This window comes from Peromyscus leucopus, chromosome 5, assembly GCF_004664715.2.
Source record: "Peromyscus leucopus breed LL Stock chromosome 5, UCI_PerLeu_2.1, whole genome shotgun sequence".
NCBI classification, from domain to species: domain Eukaryota; kingdom Metazoa; phylum Chordata; class Mammalia; order Rodentia; family Cricetidae; genus Peromyscus; species Peromyscus leucopus.
In genome coordinates, this window is record NC_051067.1 from 73,029,346 (window position 1) to 73,050,045 (window position 20,700).

Sequence of the window (20,700 nt, forward strand, 5' to 3'; positions counted from 1 at the left end):
GAGCTCCACTTTCTGCCCTACACCTGTCTTGCTCACCTGCCTGACCCCTGCTCCGAACACTGACCATAACCAAAATTTGTGTCACATTTTTCCTGGAAGCACTGTGCTGGGGTGGAAGGAATCTCACCTCTGTTGTTGGACAGACTTAGTTTGAGTTCTGGTTGTACTGCTTGGTATTTGAGTGGTCTTGAGCAGAACATGCTCTGCACAAGCGTCTATTTCTTCTGCGTGGCAAGATCATCTAGATTCAAGGTGTGAGGAGTACTTAGGCCAGTACCTGGCATGTGGTGGGTGCTTGGTACCTGGCAGTAGCTCTACTGGAAACACCCCATGACATTTATGAGGAGCAATGGCTTTTTGCCCAATGCCTCAGTTATTGTGAGGTTGTTCTGGGTGGGAGGGGCCCTTGAGCTGCTACAGGAATCTCCCTAGCTTCTTGGAGAAGGAATCTGAAGCTTGGGGAGTTCACCAGTCCAAGATTGTTCAGTTTCTTGAAGACTAACAGGTCCAAAATGAGTGGCTTTCCACTGACAAACAAACAAACAAAAAAGGGTCCTGGGAATTGGTTTGGGTGTTTAAGCTTGTGTATTACCTTCTTTTTGTTGTCTGTTTTAGAAACAGGGCCTTCTGGCTGGCCTGTAACTCACTATGTAGACCAGGCTGGTCTCGAACTCATAGAGATCTGTCTGCTTCCGCCTCCCAAGTACTGATATTAAAGGTGTGTGCCACTGTGCCATCTTTATGCTAACCGCAATGGCCTTATTCTCACACTGAATAAGTCACATGTTTGCCATGCATGGGTACTATCCATCACTTAGATCATTCACTGTGAGCCAGAAACATGTCACTGAAGAAAGAGGGTCTATTGTGTAGAGAATTTTAGGTCCGTATAAATGCCATGAAGGAAAAAAAGAGGGAAGAAGACATCCTAGAAAATAATGAAGCTCAGGTTTTTCAGGAGGAAGAACATCCAGGGCAGAGATCCCGAGGCACAGAGGAACTTCTTTGTTGAATAACTCAAGTGACCCGGGCAAGGTGGCCGCAGTTCCTGAGCAGCATTTGGGGCTTTGGAGTGTTCTCTTCCTGTAGCGCAGAAGTGGTAGAGCCAGGGAGTGAGAATGGGTTAGATTTTTAGCATTTGTTCAAATGTTATTGTACAGAGAGCCACCTAGGCCGGAGATACTGATTGACCCTAAGTCCTTCTCCATCAGTGCAGCTATCCTCAAAGGAACACTGTAGAGGTCTCAGACCTACTGGAGAGACCCACAGCCAGCACTTCACAGAGTTCTGGGGATCTGTCAGCGATTTGTGCCTCCGGGTCCCATGCCTGGTATTCAGAAGCACAGTTCCACAGTCTGCCATCAACCCCAAAGGGCAAATGTTATTTCTGTTCTATTTTCCCTGCTTCTAGACACATTCAGAAAGTGCACTGGGGTTTCTAAAGTGTTTCCTTTTGACCACAAAACAAGGTACCCAGGAGTGCAAGGTACCCAGCATGCAAAGTGCCCATCACGGGATGTGATGGTGTCTGAAACAAGATACGTGCACATTAGGTTCCTGGTTCAGGGTTGTTACAGTGACAGGATAGTACCTCTGACCTTTGACTTGTCATCTGCTCTCAACAGAAAAAGAGAAACCAGTAATATATATTTCAGAGAATTTGTTGAAGCTTTTCTTGCAACCTGGCTCAGGCCAGGCACTTAATGCACTCTGGAGAGGTTGGCAAAAATCAAAACAACAATAGCAACAAGAAAACAAACAAACAAAAAACATATAACGGGCGTGTAGACTGGCTTTTGGTTTTGTTTTTTGTTTTTTCTTTTTGTTTTGCTCTGACATCAAATCCAGGACCTCAGCATGCTCACTCAGCCTGTGCTCTGCTCTTAGCCCTGGGCTGTCAGCATTGCCAAGTCCCACTGACACCTTCAACACTGGGGCTTGTCCAGTTTGGACTTGTTTGTGAAAATTACTGGCAAGCCCATGAGGGAGCATTCGACTCCTGCACTTTACAGACAGGAAGTGGGCTTTGGAGAAATGATGTGGTTTGGATTAGTCTTGCCCATAGGAGGAGTCAGAGACGGATCTGAAAGTGGGTGTATATGACTCTTCAGAGACCATGACAGTAGCCAGGTGAGGTAACCGATATAGGCCATCCCATCTGAAGCCTAGGGTGGGAGTAGGGAAGTCCCTGGGTGGTTTTTCAAACCTTTGGATGTCAAGAGTTTATTCAACTCTTTATATGAACATTTGATATGGTTATTGCTGAAGCTCCAAATTGATGAGGCAATTGGCCCAAACACCAGCACTGAAACCAGTTGGCAATCCAGGCTTTGTCATTTGATGCTGATTTAGACAAAGCTCTGCCTCCAGGCCCACAGCCTGTGTGCGTGAACTGTCCCAACATATACCGAGGAGCTAGAAATGGTTCCTTCCCACGCAGCTAGCTCCAATTTTCTTTAATGGCCGGTATGTGGGTGGGGCTTCTTCGGCCAAGTGAAATGTATGTTAAAGAGACACATTCTTGCTGGGATTTTTGGTGTCCATATCCGCGTTTCCTAAAACTCCGCCCACAGTGCATTTGCATAGCAGTTAGAAAAACCAGTATTTTCTATCTGTGCGTGAATCACACTCCCAGTCCTGAGCCTGCCTGTCTCTTTGTCTGTTTGTCTGTCTGTCTGTGGGTTGTGGCGGGCCAGCTAGCTGGAAGAATGGACTAGACTACAGTCCAGCTGCACTTGGAAAGGGCAGGACCTGTCACTCATGGGCCGGACCCTTTTCTGCTCAGAGAACTCTCAGGTCTGGCTGATGGCAGCAGCTGGCCCTGGACATGGAGTCTTCAGCCTGCTCTCCACGGGAAAGGCCAAGGAGGGAAACAGGCCTGGGTTATTTCTGCTGTCGGGGGTCCCACGATGAAACAAGCAGGAGACAGGTACACAAGTCTATGATTCTAGGGCTTGTCTCTCTTCCCAGGTGTCTGTAAACTGCTGTGTCATGTTTCTGATTCCTGGCCACTTTGTCCTGAGGGGGAGCGAGGAAGGGCCAGAGGTCATATGGTCATTTTAAAATTATATTTCTCAGGTCCACCTTGATTGTTCTCATCTGTTAATCTTGTTTATTTTCTTTATTCTGAAAAAAATTTTTTTCTTCATTTTCTACACGAAAGTAGGAAGCTTTTGATTATATTGAAATGTTTCTTTCTAATTAAAGCATCGTCATTGGGGCTCACCTTGCTGGACTCTGAATTCATGCCTGTGGGCACCTGGTTTAGAAATGCCAAGTACATGTGGGAAACTGAGCGTTGTTGCTTAGCACTTGGAGGCTCTCGTCTACAAATCCCAGTGTTTAGGCTGAGAGTTCAAAGCCCGCCTGGGATACTGACTGAGACTTGGCCTCAAAAACGTAAAAAATGAAAAACAAACGGAAGCCACCTCCAAGCCAGTTTTCTCAGAATCGGGAGATGCACCTCTCTTTCTTGTCTTGCTTTGGTTCTCTTCTGTGTGCCTGTTAGCTCTGTTGTTTTTGGGGTGCCGGAGATGGGACCCAAAGTGAGCTAGGCAAAGAGCTCTGCCACTGTGCTGCACCCCAGCCCGTGAGTTTCCCAAAAGCTTACGCAGCTGCTTCTGAACTGGGCTGCCTCACCTCTGCAAAGGGAAGATGAAGCCTGGGCATGCTCCGTCTTGTTCCTGCCTGACTTAGAACCCCTATTGATCTGGGCAGGAGCTCTGCAGTCCTCAGAGACTGGGCAGGAGAAGCCTCAAGGCTCCACAGTCCTGGGGAAGTTGATCAGCTGTGTCCTGTGAGGAAGCATCTTTGACACAGTGGAGGCAGGGGAGGGACTTTGTGGAAGCCCAGGCAGAGAAAAAGTAAAACTTCAAAAGAAGAAAGCCCTAAAACGAGATCCGTTTGATGTATGGCTGATCTGTTATTTCATGGACCTGTCTCCTGACTGCCAGGATTACGCTCTGGGATGAAGCATCATAAAATAGGGACAGTTGCCAGGTCTGATATGGGAATGAAGCAAAGGGGCAAGAGAATTTTCTGAGGGAACAGACCAACTGTAGTTCCCACAGTATGCATAGATATGTGTGTGTTGGAACATTCCAATGTTTGGTTCAGACTACGCGCTGCTGCTGGCAGTGTTGAAGTCAATTCCTTGGCTCAGTATATTTTGTTCAGACAGTTTTTGGCCAAGATGGTTCCAAGAATAAGGAAGTGGGGCAAGATAGAGAATATTGGGTCTATGAAGAGTGACCAAACACCAAGACAGGTGATGGGCCGTAAGTAAGAAGTAGACGCTACTTGTTTGTATGAAAAGGAGGCCAAAGACCCGGGGACTTGGAAAGGCTGTAAAGATAGTTTTGACCTGGGGGAGGGGTGGTACGGGGAATGTAAGTGCACATAAATGAATGGCTAGGGCTAAGATGGACTGAGTGGTGGAAAGGAGTGCAGCCATGGCTCTGGGACCTCATGGCTGCCTGAAATGCACACTGACAGCTGACTACCCTGTGGCTTTGTTGGTAAGAGGGTTGGTGGCTTACTCTGAGCCTGGCTTAATTCTTGAAGGACTGGATTAGTTACTGGGGAAGCCGGTCATTGTGAAGCTCGGTCTCCCCACTCTCCTGCATGTACACACTTGCTCATCTGCTTTCCACTGGGTTGAAGCAGCAGGAGGCCCTCCCTGGCTGTGTTCTGACTTTTTCCATCTTCTAGAGCATGAACCGAAATGAACCTTGCTCTTGCTCCATGTGCTACTTAGTTAATTCTTCTAAGTCTCGATCTGATTATCGGCTCCGGTCAAACATACCTCAGAGAATCACAGGACTCAGGAGACTAAAGGTTAACCAGGTCAGCCCCAAAGGCTAGAGGAGGTTCTCAAGGCCGGGTAGCTCCGGGGTCTTCTCCAGGGACTCAGAAGAAGTTAGAGATGTGTAATTGGGGGGGGTCTGGCTTCCCAGGGACACCTTATGCCACTAGTTCGTGATTTTCTTGAGGAAGGCAGATGATCACGGACAGGGGGCTTGCACGTCCACCCTCATGTGTGTCTTGTTTAACAGTATTCTATAAATCGGAATTCTAGTTTCTGATTCAGATCCCAGCTTCTCACTCCTTTCTGTCCCTTCAGGTAGCCCCAGGAGCTGAGTGGTATCCTCTATTAGCTAGAGCCTATACAATAGTATTTTTAATTTTAAAAAGTTTAAATTATGTGTCTCTGTGTATCTGTGTATGTGAGGCTCAGTGCCTGAGGAGGCCAGGGGATCTCCTGGAGCTGGAGTTTCAGGCAGTTGTGAGCTGCCCACCATGAGTGCTGGGAACCAGACTCCGGGCCTCTGCATGAGCAGTACCCGCTCTTAACCATGGAGCCATCTCCCCGCCCCTCTGCACTCGTATTGGAAGGTCTCTGATGAATAGTGTTACCCATTGCAAGTGTTATGTAGGGACAGATTCTCAGTTAGGAAAGTAATGTTCAACAATTAACACTTTATCTATTTGCATATTTTAATCACTCACTTTGGATATGCTAGGCGAGCAGTGTTCCTCCCGACTTCACCCCATCCTTGGTCTTTCGAGAGAAAGTTTCACTATGTAGCACAGACTGGTCTTGGATATGCAATCCTCCTGCCTCCTAAGTACTGAATTGACAGGAGTGCCCTCCCATATCCAGTAAAAGAGACAGTGTTGTACTGGATGAGTTAGTGTGGCCTCCAAACCCTAAAAGCAGAGGTGCACACGAAGGGACGTGCACACACACGTGCTCGTGCTCTCGAAGTGATGCGGGACCTTTGAAGTCCCGATTGGCTTTCAGAATCTGGGACTAACGGTGGCGTGAAGTCAAAGAAGAGAGTGCAAAGGCGAGTTTGTAAAAGTCTCAGGCTGAGGCTCAGGGCCCAGGTGTCCAGGAGTAGAGTGTGGCGCCTGTGTGACAGGGAGGTGCAATTCCTGGCATTCCTTGGCTTAGATGTCACTGTGTCCGTGGACTGCAGATGTCTATCAACTCTGTGTCATCTGATGCCTTTTCCCTGCAAGCTGTTCTGCCTCCCAGCCCAGGGCTCCAGGGCAGCTCTGAAGATGAAGAACAGAGACAGACTGGGGCCGGGGATAAACTTGCTTAAAGTAACCAGGAAATTAAAAAAAAAAAATAGTGGGTGGTGTCTGTGTAAGAAGGTTTGTCCCTGAGTAGGGAGGAGAGTGTCCCCAAGTCATACTCTCAGGGCTTCTAAGAGGTTTTCCACATAACTTGAGATTACCTATACAGGAACGTCTTTGGAATACTTGTGACCAACTATAGACTGTGCTCGGGGGTCCTTTCTGTGAAGTTCCAAAGCAGCGGTTCTCAGCCTGTGGGTCGAGACCCCTTTGGGGGTCAAACAACCCTTTCACAGAGTCAAATATCAGACATTCTGCATATCAGATATTTACATTAAGATTCATAACAGTAGCAAAATTACAGTTATGAGGTAGCAACGAAATAATTTTAAGGTTTGGGGTCACCACAACATGAGGAACTGTATTAAGGGGCGCAGCATTAGGAAGGTTGAGAAGCACTGGGCTAGAACCTGGAACTGAACCTTGTGTTTCCACCACATCTACACTCTGGGAGCCTGAGCAGGCTTGAAGGTGGCAAGCTCATTGGAGGACTGTGCCCCTCCCTGGCCTGCTACTCTCAGATGGAGAAAGGGAAGGAATGAAGGAGAATCAAAGAAGCTTCCACCTACTCTCAGGGCCTGTTGAGTCCAACCCCCAACACACACACACACACACACACACACACACACACACACACACAGGAGTACACACACAGGCACACATGCACGCACACACACCAGACCATGCCGTCCACTATGCTTTGGCTCAGTTGCTCTCAAGAGCTCAAGTGTCTCCATTAGGGATTTTCCCATGGCTTAAAATTCCAGCCCTGCTGCTTCCCCTGTGGCAGGGCCTCCCTTGTGTTTGCCTTTCTCACCTTGTAAAGAAAACAGGAGGCGTTAGTCCTCAGTTGTGAGGGTGTGAGGAGGAAGGAAAGATGATTGAAGTGGAAGTATTCTCACTGTAAAACCCTTAGCTTGGATGTTTGTGCGAGCGTGCGTGCGTGCGTGCGTGCGTGTGTGCGCGCTGACAAGCCCAGACTTGTGTCTCTTTGAAGAATTAGGAAGGGGACACAAATGAACAGCTGTGCTTCAGGCAGCCATTTCAGGTTTGTTCCCTAGAAAGACTCAGAGCAATTGGGAAGCCCTCCACCTAGGACGGAACCCTGAAAACTGAATGGACTCTGTAGCTAGTTGAAACTGGAATGTGCTGATGTCTACGTTTGTATTGTGGAATAGTTACACCCCAGAAAGCATATTCTAGAAGACAGTCTTGAATTACTAAATAGTCTCCTAACAACGTTATCTGGATGGGCAATGACCCTTTGTACAGTTGACAAAAATTACTAATCCTGGAGTGTTGTTATTGACCTTGCATACCTGTTCTGGTTGTGAATTGAACATGCCTATTCTTTACCCCATTGATGGGACACTCAAAAGGGGAGGGGAGGGTAATAATGGGCTCACAGTAGCAGAGGTGGAGGGTCAAAGGCCTCTTTGTAGAAGGGAGCTAGTTTCAGAGTTGCAGGAGGTGTGTTTAATGCCAAGGCCACAGATTTGCACCAGCAGCCCTGTACTAGAATGCACATCCTAACACAAAACACTGTGTTCCAACCATTTGCCTTCTGAGATGGGCATGTGGAATTTGGCACCAGCCTTCAAGGTTGTCTGGCAAGTGCATATTGAGTGTGTAATTGAAGGAACCTACTGGACTGATTTTTCCATTGTTCTTAGGAAAAGTGGACCCTGAGCTCTATACTGGATTTAGTTAGAACTGATTGAGTACTTTTCTCCCAGGCTTTAATGCTTTGGCGGTGGCATCCTCTACAGAAAGCTCTGGAATGCTGATGCTGCATGAAAAAGATATTTGCCCGAGTTAACCATGGGAAACTCTCTAAATTTAGATGCTTGAGCAAATCTCAGCAGCAACTGAGCCAAGGCATAGTAACAGAACGCTTTGGTCTTTCAGACCCAGTTATTGGCATACACAAGAAGAAAGACCCTCCTCTCTGCCTGTGAGTGGAGGAAAAGAAATGTTAATATGTAGCTACCACTATGCTATATTACCCAGTTACAAAACATACAGTGAATATGCACATGCGTGCGTGTGCACACACATGTGCGCGTACACACACACACACACACACACACACACACACACACACACACAAATAAATAGCGCCAATACATCCGTGTTGCAGTGCCCAGTCCCATCATCATTACAGAGGATTCAGGGAGGAAGCAATACAAGGAAGAAAGGAATGGACAGAACAGAGGAACTGGGGTCTGGATTTGTTGGGCAGAAGTATGCAGTTGTGCTGAGTATTCAGATATTCCACATGTTCATGGGGACCCACACAGGGAGAAAATGGTTCAAGAGAGAGTGTGGGTAATCAAGCATGGGTGTGGGCATGTGTTGCCAGTCAGGTGGGTAAATCATAGTCTGTTTAGTAATGTTTTCAGGAGTCCCAGTTTTGGGGCTAGGTGAGACGGGAGACCACATGCCCAACAAAAGCACTGTAAATCACTTCATCTTCGAAGTTGAGGGACAAGGTCCACCCTCCCAAGAAAGTGCCCTAATGGAAGACCCTGGTGTCTGTCTCCGCTGTGAGTTGGTGCTGCCTCTGAGGTCGTCCGTGGCAATCTTGATGTTCCTCCATTCCAGACTTGGGCTGCTTCCTAGAGTTTGTGGATATAAATACACCCAGGAGATTAGCATCTCGTCATAAGCTTCTTAATTGCGCTTTTGCAGTTGTGAGGTGGCTACTCTGTCTTGGACTTCTTAAGGCGGAGTCTGTGATGGTGGCTTAGATTTGAAAGTGTAGAAAAGGCTAGACCACTGGGGGCAATACTTGTGAGCAATGTGGGACATGCTTGCTGTACCAGTCTACCTGGGTTTTAACCCTCCTACAGGAAAGCCTGGGGTCTCAAGTGTCTCCCAGAAGAGACAATGGGTTCTTGGATGCCTAAAGTCACTGTCCTTCTGTCCTTCCTTAACCTCTCAATGTTTAATTAGCTGCTTGCCTCTGGTGTGTGTTTGGACATTAACCAATGATGCATTTTGATTGTTGGAGTTGAAGGCCTTTTTCCTGTTACTGGTACTGTTACAGATGGGTTTCACTCAGGTGACAGAGTTAGTTTCCTTTCAATGTTATGGATAGCTTCTAACATTTTTATTATGGAAAACAAATACATGTAAATAAACATATATTCATAATGGTTTAGGAAGAGAATTTAAGTTTTGTTGAGGCAGTTATAGATTTGGTACTGGATATTACAAAATTACTCACTGAAATCCATAGGAGTCTGGCTCTAGGGCCCCACATACAAAATCCGAAGATGCTCCAGTCACTGATTTTAAAAGGTGCAACATTTGCCTAGAACCGACACTCACAGTCTCATAGGCTTTGAATCATCTCCAGATTACTCATAATACATTATACAAGGTAAATTCTGTATAAATAGGATTCCTTTCATGTTTTATTTGAGGGAATCGTGAGACAAAAAATAGTTTTTGCATGTTCAGTACAGACACAATACTTTTTTCTGAATATTTCTGAAATGCCATTGGTTAACTCATGAGTGTGGAACCCACAGGTTCAGAACCCATGGCTGTAGAGGGCCTACTGTACTTTGTCAGCTATGAACCCCAAATCCATACAAGTACATTGTCATTTTTCTTTCTCTGCTCTGAGGCGGCTGAGAGCAGAGTATATATAAATACACCAAAGTCAAGACTGTTCAAAATCTAGCCTTTTCATATTTTTGTAGTATATCTGAAATGTGTAGAGGGACAGGAGAAAGACGTGTTAGAAGGAGCCGGTGAATGCATACCCACTGTTGAGAATAGAGGAGGGGGGCAAGAGCGCCAGGAGACAGCTGCAGATTGGGTGTCAACAGATGCAAGGTGAAGTCCCCCAGAGCATGCCGAACCAGTAGGACCTGCTTCAGCTTTTACACAAGTATGCAAGGAAGGAAAGCAAGCCAAGCTTCTGCACAAAGGGACTGTCACAGACATTGGAGGAAGCCACTGAGCTGAGAGAGATGGCATGTTTCCTTCTGAGGTTCATTGCAGAGCATAGCTACAGTAGACCCTGCACTGTATAAACAACAGAGCTTTGTAGAGAACAGGAAAGGAAATACCTGAAACAGGGGTTTTTGTTTTTGTTTTTCTTGAGACAAGGTCTCACTATGTAGTACTGCCTCTGGAACTCACTTCTGAGTGTTGGAATTAAAAGTATGAACCCCCCAAAACAGCCCTAAAACAATAATAATAATAAAGTTCTTTTTTTAATGTGCAGTGTTTGCCTGTGTGAGTTTATGTGCACCACCTGCATATAGGAATCGAGAAGGCCAGAAGAGGGTGGAGAATTCCCTGAAACTGGAGTTAGACTGTTGTGAGCCACTGTGTGTGTGCTGGGAACCAAAGCTGGGTCTTCTATAAGAGCAATAAACTCCCTTAACCACTGAGCCATTTCTTCAGCCCCCTTGAGAGAGCTTTCTATGATAATCAACATTCTTTTTTCTTTTTGTACTTATCTATCTATCTATCTATCTATCTATCTATCTATCTATCTATCTATCTATCTATCTATCCATCCATCCATCCATCCATCCATCCATCCATCCATCCATCCATCCATCTATCTATCTATCTATCTATCTATCTATCTATCTATCTATCTATCTATCTATCTATCTATCTATCTCTCTGTGTGTGTAGGTCAGAGAACAACTTCTCAGAGTTGCTTCTTTCCTTCCACCAGGGTTTGAACTCATGTCCTCAGGCTTGCCAGCAAGCGCCTTTACCCACTAAGGCATCTCCCTGGCCCAGTCAACACTTTTCTTACATTAATTAGGCAAGAGTCTATTACCATGTTGGGCTTGATAGTTTTTGAGGACGTTGGTCATGACCTTCATCAGTTACCTGTACTTGAGGAGTTTATACTTTGAACCATATGTGATGGTTATATTGATTTTACACTTGGCTTCAAGTGAATGGATGTTTATTTCAGATGAAATGAAAATCAGCTGAATTGATGCCACTGTGTATGTCTGGTTCTTTAAAGAGTGCCAAATCTTTTGTAGCTGACAACCTTGTGACCATCATCCTCATATTGGTTCACACTGTTTAATCCCATGATATTGGCATGCTCTGTTGCCTGTAGAGATTCCAGTCGCTTCCTTGGCTTTCTTTCTCAGCTCTTGCCTTTATTCAAGACAAAGTCTGAAAGAGGGCTCTTATTTCCTAAGGCAACTCTGAGTTAGTAGAGTAGGAAACTGGGCAACCAGCCCAATCCCTCCACATCATCTTGTTTGTTTCTGAGAAAGAGTCTCCCTAAATATCCTAGGTTACCCTCAAAGCTTCCAACCTTCAGTTTCTGAGTGCTGGGGTGTAGGCATGTACCACCTCACCCAGTGAAGACTGATTGTATTTTAATTTGTTCAATTTTTTTCATGATATATTTTGGTCATACTGATTCCCCTTCCCAAGACTGATCATTTTTCTATTGTTTTTCCAAATACTTTATCTTTTGTCCATTTTGCTACTTTTGACTATGACTCCCCGGCAACTCTCTCTGAAGCTTGGTGACAGGAATCAAAAGTCTCTTGCCAGGATGGCATCTTGACCATCTTACCAGCTGTAATCAGAGGTGAAAGAGTTGGAATGGAAATTTATCAGGCTTGATAAGATGGGGGCTGATTTATTCATAACTTTAGGCTTTTGCTTTTCTCTGGGAAAAATGAAATGAGTTTTTATTAAAAACCCACTAAGAGCCAGACATTCACACAGCTGTTGGGAGGGTACAGATTAATAAAGGGCATTTATGCTCTCAGTGAGCTCCAGTTTACCCGAAGTCACTGGCACACACAGAACCAGTAAGAGTATTCTACTGGCCACATGTGGAATGCTTTATCTGAACCCAGAGGAGCAGAGTTCTCCCAAGGTGCAGAGGCGTTTAGAGCAAAGGGGGAATTTGAATCAATCTTTAAAGAATGTTAGAATGCTAATAACATCATGCTGGCTTTTCTAAAGAGTCTTTATTTTTGTAGTTGATGCCCAGTAAGAGTCATGACACTTTTCAAAGAGAGAAGGTGCCAGTTGCGGGATGCATACTGTCTTCCATCCAGGCATGCTGTTGGTTGAGAAGAGACTTGCCATTCTGTGTGCCTGGCTGCCTGCCACCATGCGGTACATGGGTCTGGATTTTTCATAAATGACATTTCCTATTACCTTAAGTTTAATTAAAGAGACGATGTGCTTTCTGGTTACCCTGTAATTGACAGTGGTAACCACCCCTTTAACTCTGAGTTCCTGCCCTACAGCTCCCATCTACAACAGTTAGTTAATCATCTGTACACTCAGGCTCATAGTTGCTTCAGGAGTTGCTCCTTATTTATCGCAATGATGGGAATCAAACTGAGGACTTTTGCATGCTAGGCAGGTGCTGTGGCACTCAGCTGCACCCCATGCTGACGAACTTCTGTTCAGAAAAAAGAAAATTGGTGAACAGGAAAGGACTCGGGGTAAATCATCACTCCTGGTTTCATTTGGGTAGAAAGGTCATACTTGCTTATGTTGGATTTTCAAAACACCGGGCACAATAATGATTCCCCATGCACTTTATGTTGCATTTGAAATGTGTATTTGAAATGGGCATAGAGCTGTGCTTTATTTTCTCCCAGCCAATTAACTTGCTGACCTCCTGCCAAGGTTTGTCCATTTAAAAAAAGGATTGCTAAAACATTCATTAAGAAAGCATATAGCAAGTGAATGCTTTGGCAGAGACATGAAGGCTAATGTTTGGACCCAAGCACTCATTCGCCCAGGGCTTATCACTCGGAAAGCAGGAGTAGTGCTGGCTCTTCTCTGGGACCAGGAGTCTTTGGTCTCTCTTATGTGCAGCCCTTGTGATAGAATAGGTTTGATTTTTTTTCTCTGGAAAGCTTATGAAGTTGAGTATGATGATTCATGCATCTAGCCCTTTGTTTTTTATTTATTTATTTATTTATTTATTTATTTATTTATTTATTTATTTTGGTTTTTCAAGACAGGCTTTCTCTGTGTAGCTTTGGAGCCTGTCCTGGAACTCACTTGGTAGCCCAGGATGGCCTTGAACTCACAGAGATCTGCCTGGCTCTGCCTCTCGAGTGCTGGGATTAAAGGCGTGCACCACCACCGCCTGGCCGCATCCAGCCCTTTGGAGTCAGAGGCAAGCACGCTACAAGTTCCCAGCTAGCTTAGGCAGCATAGAGTTCCAGATCAGCCTCGGCTGCACATGGAGACTCTGTCTTTAACAAAGAATGGAGGAAGGAAAAGAAGAGCTGCAATCTGTGCACATAATGCAGATAATTGGTATCACGTATCATACCTTTTCCATACGGTTCTGTGTAAAATACTTGAAGCTCCCATGTCTGTGTTTGTAAAAGATAGTGAAAGATCTTCACGTCTCATCTCTCTTCCTCGTCCCATCAGCTGGAAGAAATCACTGCTTACATGAATATGGAAAAGCCACCCGCATCATGAGAGTGGGCAGTGGGCTATGGAAACAGAACTCAGGACAGGGTGCTAATTCTGGTTGTAAGCCCACCCAAGTCACCAGTCTGTTCTTCTCTGACTGTGGAGTAAAGGTGTTAGAGATGCAAAATTCTGAATACATCCCTTGACTTCCAATAGAGAATAATTGATTTTTTTTTTTTTTTTGGTGTTTCAAGACAGGGTTTCTCTGTGTAGCTTTGCGCCTTTCCTGGAACTCGCTTTGTAGACCAGGCTGGCCTTGAACTCACAGAGATCCGCCTGCCTCTGCCTCCCGAGTGCTGGGATTAAAGGTATGCGCCACCACCGCCTGGCCGAGAATAATTGATTTTTAATCTCGCTCTTAGAAAATCACATTGTGAACAATTACTCAAGACTAAAACTCAAGGTTGTTGATGTAAAGAAACAGTTTTTGGGGCTGGAGAGATGGCTCAGAGGTTAAGAGCACTGACTGCTCTTCCAGAGGTCCTGAGTTCAATTCCCAGCACCCACATGGTGCCTCACAACCATCTGTAATGAGATCTGGCACCCTCTTCTGTATACATAAAAAATAAAATAAATCTTTTAAAAAAAAAGACAAGACAAGAAACAGTTTTGATCATTGAACACAGGGTAGTCACATGAATTCTGACATAGGTTTCCGATGCTCACCTAGTTATCTGGTCTCAAGAACACTGATCTTGTGGGCTGTTAGATCAAATACTTACATGCCATCCCTTCATCAGCATAAAGGCAATTTATGTGTATACATCCCACTAAAATAAATCACTAAATTGAACAAATAATGACATCTTATTTTCAACTTTTGGCTAATTAGCAAGCATGAAAAATAAATGTGATGGATTATGCCACTTCACATAGCTTATATTTGAAGTATAGCTTATATTTCTTTCTTTTGATGGTACTCAAGAGTAATCCTGGTGTGTGCCTCCAAACTCAAATGCAAGACAATATTTCTTTGTAATACATACCACACCCTATGCCTTTCTGTTTGTTCTGCCAAAGGGAAATGGGGGAGATTGCCAGATTTCTGTGAGAATTACAGGGTTTTCAGATCATCATGGAGAAAATTACTGAGATTCAATGTCATTGGGAAAAAGCATATTCTTAATTTGCCTGTAATTTCTCTTTTAATGGGTACTTTGGCTCCATTTTCAAAGCATACCCAAAGCTTTCTTTCCCAATTTGGCATCAGAATTATTTCTTTAAATGCCTTTAATTTTAGGATTATTTTCTCTTTTGATTGACACAAAGTATATCATTCCAGAGGGGAAAATATCAACACATATTTGAATAAGGAACTTAATAATACTGAGTTTTATAATCACTTACCTAGACGTGGAGGTTAGTGGTTGTAAATACCAGAGAAACCACTCCCTACAACCAACACACTGGGAATTTTGAGATTTTGGATGACGAGTGCTCGTTTCGGTTCTCAGTATAACTATTTATTACTTTTCACTAAGAGAGCGAGGACTAGGAATGCTGAGCTTGTACTCATGGGTCTTCCAACATCTCCCCCTGCACACAGTTTGTTTTAGCTCAGGGTGTTGCTTTGGACTTCAACATATTCTAATGAAGACTGTTTCGTTCTAGTCTGACCCAGCCTTCGACAGGATCAAATAGCCCCTATTGAGAGGTGCATGCCCTTACTTCCATTGTAAGCTGGTCATAGGGAGCGCAGAAAGATCAAGGCCCATGGGGATGCTCACTAGACCTGGGCCTCTGATTGGAGGAGCTCTGAGCTGAGGAGACAAACTGAGATCCCATACCCACCCTACTGGGAGGGCTTCCTGCCTCCTCACTTCCCTCTGCATGATCAACACCCGTTTTCTACAGATGGTAGTATGTTTAGAGAATGAAATCAGATGAGGACAATTACCAGGCAAATCACTCAGTAATGCCAGTGCCCAGACTAGGAGCCAGGGGGCTCAGAACATGACTGGGGAAGCTCCTGACTCATTGTGTGGCCTTAGCCTCTGAGCTGTTTCCCGGACTCGATCATCACACCTACTGCAGAAGTGTTCATGTTACATATATAACTGAGTAACGACTGAAGTTTCTTTCAACTCGAAGATGTCTCTTTCAAGCAATCAATTGTAAAAAGAATGTGTTCTGGGCTGGAGAGATGCTTAGCAGCTAAGGGCATTGGCTGTTCTTCCAGGGGACCCGGGTTTAATTGCCAGCACCTACACAGCTCCTAATTATCTTTAACTTCAGTTCCAAGGGGTCTGATGCCTTCTAGTCTCTTTGGATAACAGATGCACAGACATGCAATAACAGATGCACAGACATGCAGGCAAAACACCCATACACACACACACACACACACACACACACAATGGTGTTATTACCCACACAGTCTAAGGAGCTATATCTGCACCACACAAGCTACCTTGTCACTGATGGGAATGAAATACAGAGGCCACATTTTACCCAAAATGGACACCGCAATTCTAGATGCACTCCAACCAAACTAAGTTAGCTGTTAAGAAGTAGCAAGTTTGAAGCTGGGCAGTGGTGGTGCTAGGGAGGCAAGGGCAGGCAGATCTCTGTGAGTTGGAGGCCAGCGTGGTCTACAGAGCTAGTTCCAGGATGGCCAAGGCCACACAGAGAATCCTGTCTCACAGTAGGTTTGTTTAATGACTGTCTTTGCCAGCTTTTACAGATTACTTTTCAGGGTGGTAGTAGCAGCACTTGTCAAATGTCTGCAGAGGTCTGCTGTCACACACTCTAGTGGTCCCCATGAAATAAGTTAGATCATAGAGTTCTTTCTTACACTTATGAGTTATTTGCCTGGAGGCAAGATTCTTTCTTTTTCTTTCAAATGCAGGCTAGAATAAAGTCTTCTTTGAAAAGTCTTAATGAAAAGAGCGAACACAAGGACAGCATCCACCCATTCTTTCTCTGGTGTCTGCGGCCTGAGAAGGAACACTCAAGACAGTTAGCGCAATGTCAAAGGACTCCCACTGCAGAAAAGCCAACGCCCCACCGTCCACAGATACTCATCCTGCCGGCTATTTATGGAGAGCAGACTTTGAGAATAAAAAGATATTAAGGAACTAATTAAGGCTCTAGGAGTTGTTTTAATCAAACTAAGTCTATGCTGAGAAGCTGGCGTTTTATACACGAAATGCTCTTCAGTGTGCCCAACTCAGTGGAGACTCAGAAAGGGGAAGAGTTTTGTTTAGAGACTTACGAAGTTCCCTGTGGCTACTCAGGGAACCAGATTCTTTATTAACGTTTGCAAAGCGTGAGTACAGAAGGATCTTTAAATAATGAGCATCTACTAAAGGAGTCTTCTAAGAGGTAAAATATATCGTTACTACTTTGCCTTCATTGTGATTTTTCAGGCCTCCTTCATGGGGCACCCAGCCAGAAGACACAATAGGATCTGTCCTGTCTTACTCTTCTCGCAACCCAGGGATGGTTCCATAGACGAGTCTCTTTGCTACTCTCTGTCTCAATTTGAGATCATGAATAGGATTCCCAAACATAGAAATTGTAAGATCTGGGGCCCAGCCAGGGCAGATGTCGGCTGTGATGAATTTTTCCAGTGTCATACCTGTATTGGTTACTTTTGCATTGCTATGACCAAAGGACCCGGCAGAATAATAAGGGGGAAAAGATTTGTTCTTGTCCATAGTTCAGAGGGGTCAGGCCAGGGTTGTCTCACGTACTTGTACAGAGCGTCATGGTGGCAGGAGAGTGTGGCGAAACAGCCCTTTCACTTCTTGGTGGACCGGAAGTCATGAGAAGTGGCAATGCCGGAAGAGTACAGGGTAAGGTACAGTTTCAAGGGCACCCCGCTCCAACTGGGCCCAGTATCTTACATTTCACCACTTTCAACCTTTCCCACCTCCTGTTAGTGCCACAATACTATGAGCCATCAAGGGATTCATTCATTAAGCCAGAGCCCTTGTGGCCTCTGGAAATGCCTTCACAGACACATCGAGACCTGTGTTCCACTATTCAAAGGCATCCATTAATCCAATCAGAATTAACCACCACAATGCCAATGAATTAGAAATGCATCCAGCAACCCCAAACACAACTCAAACCCAGTAAACCATATGCTCGTGATTCGCATTCTATATATTACTAGACTAATTACTAACTGTATACACACAGGAATGATTTGAAAACTGTCTGATACTTATTTTCAGATTGGCCCACTATTACTGGATAGCTTTGGAGATAATGAATGCTTTTTATTTTTTGGCAGTAAGCACTATCCTACGACTTGAATCTAGCTTTCTAAATTCTATTAGCTTTCTAGTGTCTCTCTTATTATCTTCCTCTTCTACCTTTCTGAAGAATAGGATTTGGAGAACATTGACAATGTGCCTCAGGCAGGAAAACTGCCTTGTTCCTAAGTTAAAGATTAACATTTTGTATTGCTTAGATGAAGATCAAATCTGCAGTGTGAGCATCCTGGAATCTCAGTGTGTGTGTGTGTGTGTGTGTGTGTGTGTGTGTGTGTGTGTGTGTGTGTGTGTGAATTTGAGGGTAGAAGGCCCCAGTGAATATGGTCCCCAATGAAGCCATCATTTTGTTGAAATCTATTTTGCAAATGACAAAAATATATGATTTCTTATTTTAAAGGTGTAGTATATGTTATTTCTAAGACATACACAATTATTATGTCTATGTGATGGCCGTTTTGATTGTCAACTTGAGTATATCTGGAATTAATTAAACACTCAACTAACTGGCACACTTGTGAGGGATTTTTGGTTAACTGAATCCTTTGAGGTAGGAAGACACACCCTAAATCTGGCTCACACCTCATAGCAGACTACATAAAGGACAAGGAAGAATGAAGCAGCTATTCTTTATCTGCTCCCATTCTTTCTGCAAAGTCCATTCCTTCACTGGCATTAGAACCTACTTCTTCTGGATTCCAGTGTGTACTGATGAGCAGCTGAGACATCCAGACTCATGAACTGAAAAACTGCTGGATTCATGGTCCTCCCATAGGTAGACAGCCATTGTTGGACTAGCTGTACCACAGCCTGCAAGCCATTCTAATAAATCCCATACATATACATATACATATATTCATTCTATCAGTTCTGTTTCTCTAGAGAACCCTGGTTAATACAGTATATACTGTTTCAAAAAAAAAAATTACAACTTGTAGAGGACCACAGAAGTTCTATCTGGCTGTGCTTCCAGTACAAGCTCCATGATTTCAAATTATTGGTTCTTTAAAATCTGAAAAAGTAAATAGTAAAAAAAGATGAGCTGACTACCTGAACTATCCTCTGCTGTTTAACTATTAATCCTGTTTCACATATTCACGTATCTTTATCCTCACGTGAAAGTATAGTCAGTTCTCATTATTAGCAGCAGTTACATTTTATTCTGCATAATGACGTATCAGTTACTTTACTCATTGCTGTGATCAAATACCTGGCAGAAGCAAGTTGACAAAAAATTTTGCTTTGGCTCACAGTTTGAGGGGACAGTCTCTGTCATGGTGGGGAAGGCATGGTGGCCGGAGCATCGTGGCCCAGAGTTAGGAAGCAGGGAGGGAGGAATGTTGGTACGGTTTGCTTTCTCTTTTTTCATTTAACTTAGGGCTCTTGCTCATGGGCCATACTGTCCACATTTAGAGTGGGTCTTCCCACTTCATCCAACCTAGTCTAAAAATACCACCACAGACATGCTGAGAGTTTGATTTCTATGGGATTCTAGATCCTGTCAAGCTGACAACAGTAATCGACACGCTGAGTTAGGGAATATTGACGTTTAGTAAGCATTAACTTTCTCCGCTATTAGATTTCTGCTCACAATAGTCTTGCCAGCTGATTAACAATAGCACGCTTTTGTTATGTGGGTGTGTTTCTATTTAAAGACACCTTCTGTAATAAATATCATCCATTCATGTGTCCTGAGCTCAGCAACCAACTGTACTGTAACTCATGCTTGAATAACACTTATCCAACACTTACATTCTCTCTGTAAGGCACATCACAGCCTCCTGTACTTAAGAACACTAGACAGCCCTTCCGCACGCTGCTCAAGGGCCAGTTTAAACAGCAAAATCATCAGAAAGAAAACACAAAAGACAAACAGGAGTCACTAAATAGACCGTGAAAAGAATGTTTCCTCAGACTTAACCGGGAAGGCAGAGTGCTGTTGAATTGAACTCCACCTGGGAACATGCTTGTGGGGTAACCCAGACTGTTCTCTATTCTGTTCAAGTTCATGGTTATTGATGTAGGGGCTGCATAAAGAGTTTTAGCAAGTAGGGAAACTTAGAGAATCTGCAACTACGATAACTGACTGTTTCCTCTGTATTTTTTATTTTCTTATGAAGCATTTACAGGGAGGGTTGATGCTCCTAACTGTGTTGACTGCCAACCTCTCTGCATCCTTATTAAAGACAGAAAATTTCAAAGTATTAATACCATTTCCTTTACGGGCAGGCTACAGTAGGGTCCTTAGAGGTGCTTCTCCACTCTTAGTTGGGTTTTTGTTATTGTTTGTTTGGAGACAGGGTCTCACTATGTAGTCCTGATTGGGCTCAAACTCAGCGATCTGCCTGCCTATGTCTCCTGAGTACTGAGATTAGAGGTGTGTGTCACCACATCCAACTACATGATCAGGTCTTAAACCATATTCCTTTTAAAGCAGAACCTCCTTATTCAGGCCTCTCTTGGATGTGACAGAGTTGAGATGAGTAATGGCTGAGTAGCTAATTGCTATTCCAGGCGTGGCCATTTCTCTTTCTGCCCAGGGCCGCTCAGAATGTAGAAGAGGAGTTTCATTTCATTTGTAAATTCCAATGCTTGAGGCTGTTGGTTTTGCTATTATTTAGAGAAGTATATGGAAGCGGGGTACAAGATCATTAGAAACCATATTACTGTTTCATGTCATTCTACATGCTGTTAATAGTCAGAAGGGAGGGCAGCAATGGTATTTGACTGTTTGTTGATCAGCCATTGTGTTGATGTAGACCGTGACCCAGGAGCAAGGAGGGGCTCTGGTGATGGTGAAGCTTTACTCTCCTTTATGAAAGGAAGGACTTTTCAGAAATGCAAAAGGCAAAACATTCTATCTTGTTCTGTTCAC

At 44.3% G+C, this 20,700-nt stretch overlaps 1 protein-coding gene across 18 annotated transcripts in view; it reads left to right on the top strand.

Annotated features, from left to right (window-relative positions):
* The window catches only part of Kiaa1217 (KIAA1217 ortholog), a 474,194-nt gene that overhangs the window by 206,919 nt on the left and 246,575 nt on the right, over positions 1-20,700 (top strand). The window contains exon 1 of one of the 18 annotated variants that reach the window (XM_037206006.1): positions 703-2,929. The exons of the other annotated variants lie outside the window; for them this stretch is intronic. Coding sequence (XP_037061901.1) covers positions 2,828-2,929 — 102 coding nt within the window. The 5' untranslated portion in view covers positions 703-2,827. Of the gene's footprint in view, positions 1-702; positions 2,930-20,700 lie in introns of those variants that run through there. 18 annotated transcript variants of the gene reach the window in all.